This window comes from Dreissena polymorpha, chromosome 1 (assembly GCF_020536995.1).
Source record: "Dreissena polymorpha isolate Duluth1 chromosome 1, UMN_Dpol_1.0, whole genome shotgun sequence".
Lineage (NCBI taxonomy): Eukaryota > Metazoa > Mollusca > Bivalvia > Myida > Dreissenidae > Dreissena > Dreissena polymorpha.
In genome coordinates this window covers 147,842,156-147,853,447 of record NC_068355.1, presented here as the reverse complement: position 1 = coordinate 147,853,447, position 11,292 = coordinate 147,842,156, and the positions used below count along the sequence as shown (strand labels likewise).

General features: G+C 34.3%; 1 protein-coding gene across 2 annotated transcripts; it reads left to right on the top strand.

The window, feature by feature from the left end:
• Positions 1-2,056: 2,056 nt before the first annotated feature.
• LOC127854965 (histidine N-acetyltransferase-like) lies at positions 2,057-10,807 on the top strand. Of its 2 annotated transcripts, none has more exons than XM_052390177.1 (6): positions 2,057-2,244; positions 2,483-2,533; positions 3,040-3,179; positions 7,952-8,049; positions 8,545-8,680; positions 10,076-10,807. In XM_052390177.1, exons 2-6 carry the CDS (start codon positions 2,485-2,487, stop codon positions 10,631-10,633), a joined length of 981 nt encoding a protein of 326 aa, XP_052246137.1. In that variant the 5' UTR covers positions 2,057-2,244; positions 2,483-2,484; the 3' UTR covers positions 10,634-10,807. The 2 variants fall into 2 exon arrangements, with proteins under 2 accessions (XP_052246137.1, XP_052246125.1); XM_052390165.1 differs by having other exon boundaries at positions 2,059-2,244; positions 3,016-3,179.
• The last annotated feature ends 485 nt before the right edge of the window (positions 10,808-11,292 follow it).

Genomic DNA, 11,292 nt, shown 5'->3' with positions numbered 1-11,292 from the left:
TTTCAGGAATTATCAGATATGTGTTGGGTTATTTTTGGTCCAAAATATCAACACAATTCGTTCAAAAATAAGGGAGCTATATTGATATAATTAAGTGATGCGTTAGAAAAGTCTCCAAGTGTATAATACTGCGTGCGATACACATGGAATACTAGTCATATTATTGTGTGTCAATGCAAAACAGAATGGTCTTCAATAATTATTAAACAATTAAGAGACCTACTGCGACCCTTGTCCCTTTCTCAAACGTTAAGATCATTTGGAAGTTTAGTCATGCTGCATCTTAAAAACGGTTACTTCATCCATTGAACGACACTTTTAAAATAAGATTATTCGACCCGTTGAAAAAATAGTGTGTGCTGTGAGTGATGATGTACCGACTTCAAAAGTAAAGGTCGTACGCATTCCTGGAACTAATCAAGCTATGAATTGCATTCCTGGCAACGGGCTTAACATGTTTCATACAGACATTCCCGTCACATATATTATTCTGGAGGACACGGTCCTACTAAACACTGCAAAAGACAGAAAAAGACGTGCAAAGACAGACAAAAACATGCAAAAACACACAAAGACATGCCAAGACACCCAAAGACATGCAAAGACTCACAAAGACTCTTAATAGACGGAAAACGATTAGATACAAAGGGAGGACACGACTAGGATCATTCATGTGGACTTTCATCAGACCTGGGCTAGTTGTTAAGGATGCCGTGTCATTGAAATACTTTTCGGACGGGCGATATAGATGACAGTCAAAAGCCGGTTACACAATCCCACGACAAACACTTGATAACGTGATAACGCTAAATAAACAGTACGCTTGTATTGTAAAATCAAGCCTTGTCTTCTTATCTGTGTTTCAAATACGCTTTGAAAAAACTTTGACTTAGAAATATGCATACCTATTATTATGTTAAGATCAAATGTCTTACAATAATGACAATCGTAATTAATATTAAACTGACAATATTGAGGTGCTGCATTTCTTAAACAAGGTTATCAATTTTTGTCACACGCAGTTATAAGACAATGCCAACTCTGCGACTAGATAACACGTTTTATGCTTAGTTTTAGTTACTATTTCCGGACGAGTTTGGCAATGGCTATTTGTTTTGTCTGTTCAAAAATTGTACGAATTTTACCATGATTTTGAAAAAAATATTTTGTTTATTTTTAATCTTGTCACTCTATTACATGTTTTTGTGGTCAATCATTATTTGGGATCGAATAAAGACTGCTTACTTATACTGTGTATAAAAATGCTCAGTCGTTGGAGCGTGTGACTATACCTTTGAGGATCGCGGGTTCGATACCCGGTTCGGACACATACCTTGAGTAGATTTTGGTAATGAGATCCATTCTACGGCCACTCTCCTCTAACTCTGATCCAAGAAGTACAGTTGTCTTTACTGGCATAAATATGCGCACTTATTATTTGTAACGCAGTTATCCCGGGAAAGTGTGAGTTGGTATACTGACCACATTGATTTGACTGTTGAAATCGGCAAAAAAACTCACAACAAACACACAAACAAAAAGGCTTTAAAGTGTATGTTTCCATCGTTTGTTTGTTTTTAAATATATATTCATTTAAGAAAGTATTAATATATGACAATCTTGATAATATATTATATTATATTATATTTCTTAAATACATACCATGTTCACAGTGGTAATCATACAACAGGTAACATGATAGCATGACTCACTTCCATAGAAAGAATTTAGGCAAATGTTACTGACTAAAAAACATTGGTGGATACACAATTAAGCCCTTTCATTTCTGCACAACATATGTCGTGTTCAAATATTCGACAAAACTCGACATAAATTGTTTCATTAAGTGACACAGTTGGAACCATGTTTTATTACGATCATGGTTTGTGACGTGGGTCGTTTCGTCTCGAGAACCTACCACGATTTGTACACCTCGCCCTCAACTGATAAAAAGCTGTGCTGCGTGCGATAACGTTTCCTCCATATAGGTCACCAAACGTGTGGGACTAAATGGTTTATTTCTTCGTTCCTTTGTTCCTCCTAGTGTATGTGCCTCTAGTTATCTCGTTATCAAGCCTACATAGACATATCATTCGTTGTATAGTGTTCCTTTACTGCCATCGAAACTGTGTCAAACACCACTTTGTCGAAGAGATATTAGTTGTTTATCTTCTTGGGTGTCATTTACAATCTAGGATATCACACATAATTCTATTACAAGGATGCATAAGTTATATTAAAAAGGTAGTTTTTACAATATTTTCCACGTGTACAAAAAGTGCAATGCGTGTTTGTATGAGGAATATAATAATTTGGATTTTGATATAATCTGGTCGTTGCATGTTCATGAATTGTTGATTGATGATTTGAACTAATATTCATGCTGCTGATATAAACTACTTTGTGCACGATCTTAAACTGTAAGTGACTTATATAAGCTGCAACTAGCATATTCAAGAACTTTTGTTGTCGGTGTTTTCAGGAATGAAAGTATCTTTGCCGTTGATGTTTTTGAAGCACCGCAGTAAATATGGTAAGCGGCGTGTTGTTTTTTTTTATGTATTAACACGCTTTTCCTCTTTGAATGTGTTCATATTGCCAGTTATTTATTTCGATTATATCACAAAATACAAATCACAACTCAATTTACACTTAAATAGTACAATCCTGTTTGGTTAATAGTACTATGTAAATGGCCTAATTAAAAGGTCGCATTCATTTTGGAAGTAAAAGCATAGATTTAAAAAAAAAAGTATTTATATAAAAAATGTACTGCTTGTTTAAATCGAAATTCAGCTCTTGGTATAAAATAGTTTTAAATGATATGTTTGTATCATCGTATTTTATGTGTTGTACTATCGTTGTCTTGTAAACCATTCTTACTTGCATGAAATAAAGATAGGCTTTAAATAAGGGCGTGACTTTGACGAATATTCATGTATTGTATCAATTTAATGCAAACACTGATTCACATACGCCTTAGTTTTGTTCTTTTAAAATACGCATTCAAAACAGCCGCGGACTTGCTTTTCCGGGAAGCGGGGCCAGGGGATAAACAGGCGGTGCTATCACTGCGCCAGAACGTTTATAGAGGACTCGACTACCTACCGGATTACTACGACTACTTCATCGCTGACCGGAACCGGAAATGCATTATTGGAGAAATGAAAAACAAACCGGTATATCACTTTGTTATCTTTAAGTGGCTAAAAATACAGTACGGAAAATTACTTTAAAACTGACGTTACAAGAAATTGACAATATATTGCAAGGCAAATTATAATAGAAAGGAATGGGCTGTAAATATAAGAATATGTAAGTAACTTCTCAAAGCTATCCGATCTGTGCATGATATTTATTGTAGATATGTGTGAAGTTTTTAATGTTATTTATTTGGCTTCGAACAAAAGCATTTCAACAGTGGAAGTGTGTGGGCATAATTTCAAAGTTTCAGTCTATGCGTAATTGAAAAAAAATGTTAATGTCGCCAAAGGTCTTTTTCTGGATACCAACATTGTGCAATTATGTTTTTCTTGCACGTAGTAAACACGTGCATGGACGGACTGACGGACGGACTGACGGACGGACAGACGGACAGACAGAACAGACAGACAGACAGACAGACAGACAGACAGACAGACAGACAGACAGACAGACAGACAGACAGACAGACAGACAGACAGACAGACAGACAGACAGACAGACAGACAGACAGACAGACAGACAGATAGACAGACAGACAGACAGACAGACAGACAGGCAGGCAGGAAGGCAGACAGACAGGCGGACATACTTTTTCATGCTAGTACATAGTTCATCGTCTTAACACATCCATTTACAAAGAATATGTCAACATGATACGCCATGCTCATTTCCGTATATATTTATTTTTAATCAAATGTGTCAAATTAAAATAAAAGATGATACCATTTCTGTAATTGGGATGAGCAAATATTGAATATACAGTTGAATTAACAATACTTATTAATAAAAAAATATATGTAAAGTTACAAACGTGGTTAACTGATTTTAAATAAATACAGTGACTATTTGCTTTTCGCTCTTAGCGTATTTTAACACAATTTCGGATTAATACAATAACATATGATGTATTTGATTAATGTTATAATTCCTCCATTTGTATTCATACATAAATATATCATCAAACAATAATCCGTATTAAGGGGTGTTGCGGCAGTTTATTTAAACGAGGATATATTTATATCAACACCGATGCTATTCTCACAACCCAATAGTTTTGTTATCAGAATCATCACAAATTGACATGACGCCTTATCAGTGATCGCTCCGCCCACTTAATCACGTGGCTAAGCGGGAAGAAAACCTAGACAAGCTAACACCAAAATGGCTTCTTTGCCTATAGACTGCATATAGATTTACGCGATATTCCGGATGATTTTATGGACTTGTTTAACACCATATTACACTTGTAAAGGGGTTGATGCCATTTAGTTATTCTGCAAATGCAAAAAATTTACGATTAAAGAGAACATCAGCTATTTATAACGGGTAAATCGGTACATTAAACACGCTCTCAAACGCTTGCGCGCTTACCGAAATCGAACCCGTTATTACGTGTAATGGTGGTATTTGCAATAAATTAACACTTCACCGGTATTTACCTGTGTTATTAACAAAATTATTACCGAAACATTCCCCCCTACCCGTGTATTTGACACGAAATAGCGCTTTATAACTGGGAATTCGGTGAAGTTTTACGCGCTTTCTGACGCCGGGTGTGTACCTCAATCCCACATGTTATTGCGTATAAAAGTGATATTAATCATATTAAACATTGCTTATGGGACATTTATCAATCACTATAATTTAAAGCGCAAAAACAACACAGTAAGTTTGGACATTGTCTGATATAAAATTAGCGTTGTACGAAATGGAATACGGTCAGGCTATTATAAATTAATAACGCTACCAATATCAGACTCTCGCGCAGGTTCCGACTTCCCCGAAGTTACCGCATTTATTTGTTAACTCATATCAGTAATAATAACTCTTACAATAGCATTTATCGATACGTCTTTATGAAAATAATAACAAAATGGTTTTCACTTGTTTCTGACACACACAGAAACGCGATTTTTAACGGGGTTTTCGTAAAGTTACACGAATTGGGTACCAAAATTCTCAATTATTTTACATGCACACGTGACATAATACATACTTAATAATGCTTAGTTATTGCTTATATGACATTTTAAGTTTGTGAAATAAATTAATGTTCTATAAAGGGGATCTCGGTAATTCTTGAAGCTTCCACTCGCTCTTGTCAAGACCGCAATGTCGCGTTGGAAATGGTATAAATTTAATTCATCTAACTCTTTCTGGATACCAAATGTCAGAGTTGCATTAACCCTTTTTACACCGTTTTTGCCATATTTCTTTTCCTTTTTTTAATCCGAACAAAATAAACGAAACTCGTTTAAAAAATGAGATCTAGGCATTCGAGCTCCTAGTGTGGATTAAAAGCGTTTATTGGTGACACCACATGAGTGCAAATGTGTAGATACCGTTAATAAGATAATATATCACATGTCACCTTCAAATAACATGCATGATGTCAATTAAGTGCATTACTATCAGAGTAATAAAACACAGCATGAATTAGGCCTCATGCTGGGTTTTATTTCTCTTTAAGTAATGCAGATGAACCTCGCTTCTGACCTAGTAACTGATAAAACTATTTTTAAAAAGTGAAATATTATGTGATAATCAGATCGATAACACAAACTATTTAAATCTGCTAGTATATCCGATAAAAATATATTATAATTGTCTTTGTCAGTGTTGACGTTCACTTGTTCGTGGTGACGACCGCGTGTATTTATACATCTCTTACTCTTCTCAAGATCTCTTTTTGGCTTTGGAAACGATATAAATTAAATGTCACCAACTAATCTTTCAGGATATCGATTGTCCGAGTTACATAATCCCCATTGACACCGTTTAACCATTTTAAATCGTTTTTTTAAAGAGGAAAACAAAAGAAACTCGTTGGAATAAAAGTGAACCTAAACATGTAGCTTGTCTAGAAAATGGCGGACAGGTCGTTGCTAACGAGTGCGCCCGATTAATCGATACCTGATTGGTGGATCAATTCTAGTGGGCGGAGCGATCATAGATAAGGCGTCATGTCAATTAATGACCGAGTAGGTTCATAATAGGTACTCAGTGGTTCGATCCCAGGTGCAGTTAACTTTTTTTTCTTTCTTTTATTTCATTCTTGTTTTTTTCCTGGAGCTCTTTAGCCCTGTTGTTTACATTAATCAATTAAAAGCATTTAATCACAAACTTCAAAACATGCCGAAATTTGACAACAAGTCCCTGTTATTGATGATTAAGGTTGGGTTTGATACTGTATGGTCTTATGTTTGTGATTAAATATTGAATTAGTGTTGTTGTTTTTTTGTAAACTGTTGTGATCCCAATTAAGATTGTAAACAATAATGTTTATGCATATCTCTAACAGTCTATGTACCGGTACTTGTGTTTCGCCTTATTGCTGTATTTTATGGAATTTGACATAGACGGTAGGGATAGTTAAACAAAAACATCTCTGTTAAAAGTGCGGTGACCCCCCTTTTTTATTTTTGTTTAATGATAACAATACGTAGATGAACATATTTGAGCAGTTTCGCAAAAAGTTATTAGATAGAACTTTTTTTAATTCCATTTTTGTGGTTAAAATAGTAAAAATTGACGTGTTTTGGGGTGACATAATTATTATAAAAATTAAATTTCTTAAAATTTAACTTGTGTTCTCCATTTTTTTGGGTAGTTTGTGGTTTAATAAAATGGTATATGATATATCTTAGCTTATATAATGTCTACATGTTGCCAATTTCATAAGTTATTAATCATTTTATGCAATTAAAGATTTTTCAGTTTTAATGAAAAAGTACGTGTTATATAATGGTGAATGAAATCAAAACAAGGCCGGTGACCCTATGTTTTTATTTCATTTTTCATATAATATTAGTATGTATTACTCAAATATAAATTTTGAGCAAAAGTTATTAGATGGAAAAAAATCAGCAAAACTGCAGCAACACCCCTTAAATATATCCCGAGCATTTAAATTTTCAGACCCGATAGAGAGTGCTTCTTTTATAAAATCTGATTGTATTACTTCTAAATATTTTTAACTGATGGCTTTACATAGTATTTACGTTTTATTTTGTTTTTTAATTGTTTGGTATTTTGGGCACCAACACACGCAAAATAATATGCATCTACTATATAGTTTGTGTTATAAATTAAACAATTTCGTTCCTGTCTCGGTGTGTTATTTCTTGCATATATCACTGACTGGATACGTAATGGATGTGCCGACATGCGCATCCTACAAAATTAGAATCTCAGACTTTTGGGAAGAACGTCACGAGATAATTCATACTCAAGCGTTTGTTTCAAGTGCCTATGTACCTCTAAAACAGAGCTCTTTTCCAGGGTACTTTATCATGCTTATTTAAAGGTGTCAATAATTCGTTGTTTAAAAATGTGTACAACTTCTATAGGGTTAATATTGTGAACTTTATAAAACACATCTGCAAAACAATGATTTTCCAACATCAGCTTATTAATATATACCCATTTACGGGTTTCTCTAGAACCGTAAGTGATTGTTCGTAATCCTATTATACAATTATATGATCTGTATATACAAGCTTAGTTTAGTTTAAACCTATTTATTTTAGCTCGATTGCATCGAAAGCCTAAGGCTTATATAAACGCTCTCGAGTCCGTTTAAGCCAATAATGAAACATTTACATATAGTGGGTATCTATAAAGAATAGACATGTCGTGTAAAACTTACATATCCAGCAAACTAAACGAGTTGAAGTCCCGTTGATTCCTATGCATTAGAACTCTAAGAAAATGATAGACTACGATAAATTTTCTTTAAATGCTTTAGGTCGTATTTGGCGTTATGTACGCAATAGACGGGGGTCGGAGCATGATTGGGCAAGCTGGGCGAGTCCATGAACGCTTTGAAAGACAAGGACTGTTTAGGTATGATTCACCTAGTCATTTATTTAATAAAATAAACATTCCATTTTTTTATTTTATTCATCTTATTACCTAAATACTAAACATTTTCGGTCATAGCATTCCTCTTAAGCATTTTAAATGATAATATTCAACTTGTTCGTTAATAAATCGATTAATTATTATTTAAATCGATAATTAAGTGTTTTGTTTTAAAGACTAAAACATTAAGATCGTAATGAAAAAAATATGCATGCGTTGTTCTTCATGATGAAAAAGATTGACTAATTATTTGATTGTATTTAATTACTTTAAAACTAAACTGTAACTTACTTCGTTCCTTTTTGTCTTTTCTGTTTGTTAATATTTTAATCGTCGTATATGTATAATATAACACATTTGTACTAACAGGATACTATAAACTTATAAGAAATTTAGATTTAAAATAATGTATCGCATAATTGAAATGACCTCAAGTATTCAAAGTTATTAAATGAATTATATAATCAATATTTTCAGCGCGATGAATCAGTTTTTGAACGCCTATGCTCGGTCTCTCGGCTGTAGAGCACGAGTGGCGATGGTTGAAACGACCCTCAACATGTATACACGCTCGGAAAAATTCAAGCAAACGCACACCGAAATTACATCAAAGGTTGTGCAGCAAACATGTTTTAAAGTTCACAATTTTACGAAATGAAAATCTTGAAAAATGGCATACATTCAGAGCTCCAGATAAGGTTTTGTGAAATTCTTAAATTACTACCAGATTTTCAAAAAGAATTCTTAACTCTGAAATTTTATTTTTAACGTTACTTCTAAGTTTTGGAAAATAATTCTTATTTTTTCTAAATGACCTCAAAATAAATAATAATGGTTATTTTCATGCAAAACAAATCAAAATAAACATACTAGCAACTTTATTTATACGAGTTCAACAGTGTCTTTTTAGTATTATACATTTTAATTTTTCCAATACCTTCATATGCCCAAACTGTGTTTAGATTGCATGCCTTAGATGAATTTTTACATATTTCACATTTAAAACGGGTCTCCCCTTCAATCTTTTCAACGATTAGCCACAGGACTTGTCCCTTCCACTCGTTCAATGTTTTTTGTGTTAAAGTTTTGACCCGTCGTGTCGCGTTTTTGTTTAGCTTTTCCGACTGTGTCGGCAACTGAACATACAACATCGTATACTATCTTTTCTATAATGTCTTTCTAAACATTTAACGTCGGCTCACTTTGCGTACAATATGTTAAAAGCGTGTTTTTGGACGCTTTGCAGTTTTTTAGGACGCTCTCTGGGCGCCGCCATTGTTTTTTGACAGATAGACTGTATACGCCGCTTTTATCGGAAAAAATGCGCTTTGTTAAACAAACCCGATAACCATTCTATATAAGCACCGCAAAGATCTTTAATACGCGAAAAGAACTCAATAAAAATCGATACGAACCGATGTAAAAATAATATTCGTATCTTGATATTGTAATTCTTAATGGTACGACAAGATTTTAAAATAAATACGTAACGAACTTGAAAATAATTCGTAATTACGAAAATACGACCCTTATCTGGAGCTCTGACATTACAAAAAGCTAAAGCATACTCCTGACAATGGGAACATGTAAAAATAAATGTTCTTTTATTGATTATCATTGAATCGAAGTGGAAAAAGTGCGTTTGTAACGCTTTTCATCGATAATTAAGGTCAATCTATGAACAATTCCATGTATTCATATTACATTTACGATTATGCTAATGATTTTATTTCCCTGCGTTGTTTTGATTGACGAACTCGTGAAAATAGTTGTCCTGACCAAATTCGAGGTTCAGATTTCCTGGTAACTTGTTTGAAAATAGGCGATCTTTTAACACGTTATGTGAAATCCGGATCTTAATCTGGAAAAAGCACACTATAATTGGTAGTTATGAACATTAGGAACCATTTTATTTACAAATGCCAAGCTATCTCGGTCAGATAATTTCCATTGATAACGTATGAAAAAAGTAAGTCTGTTAATATAACCAACACATTATATGTTTTAGTTACATTATGCTGGTGTCATCACCCATACAGTGCGAGACAGTCTACAACACATTGTGTCATCGTGCGATGTTTCCGCCGATATTCGAACAGCCTCCCCCGCGGAAATCCAGCATTTAATGGAGGCAGAGCATCGTCGAGAATATTTGTTCCCAAATAATTCCATGCTGCTCGACTACATTCCATATCAGAGCATTCCAGAAAATATTCCTCTGCTCTTCAATCGAAACGTACAAATTTTCTCAAACGTTTGCTGCGAAGAAAGTAGTCCGCATGGTCTACTCACCGCCGGAAGTAATTTCCTATGTAGTCATCCGCCAGAATCCTATACAATTGACGTGTTTGGGACTGATTCTACGCAACTTGAAAATCATATTCTGTTTCATTTGCACAGAGCTCTTCAAACCACGCACGGAGAGTTTTGTTTGCAAATATTTGTAGAAAAGGGTTACATGGCACAAGAACTGTGTAACATTCTCGTCAAACTGGACATCCCAAAATGCAACTGGTACGTGGAAGGCGGAGTTGCGGTGAAATCAATTGTTGAAGAAAGACTGTAAACGTTGTGTTTTCAATGTCTCATTAAAAATCGTATTATGATAAGAATGAAAACTCTCCTTGTCATCATGACAACTTAAACATCGTAATACTGAAGTAACAAAATATATTTGAAGTTTAAAACCAAAGTGTGATAACATGTCTTGATGCCATTGCAATTAAATTTCAAGTGTGGGGATTTCATTTTGCTGTGTTATGCGTCAGAAATTGATTTACGTTTCTCCATTTACTTCTGACAATTTGGTAAACCGCTAAGATCCGGTGAACTTTCCAATGAAAAGCGGGGCTTAGCGCAAATCTATTTATTTAGGTCACTATATACCAAAAGATTTCCTACACAAATTCAATGTTAAAGCAATAACTTTAACACAAAATAAAGTCAAATTTTTGCGCATAGACACCCTCATACCCTTACCTTTTCTTAAAGAGCACTCCAAGCCGAATTGTTTTCAACAATAAAAAAGATAGGTCATTATTTTTGCAAGAAAGAACTCGACACGAGTCGGCGGTCACTGTTTTACGGCCATCTATTTACCGGCCTCGTACCAGTGGATGAGAGTTTCCCGCCATCTGTCAAAGTCTCATGTAGTCTCCAACCTTCAAGCAAAAGAGTGAATTTCTGTTAAACATCAATGTTTTCCCTACCACATGCAAAAAGAAA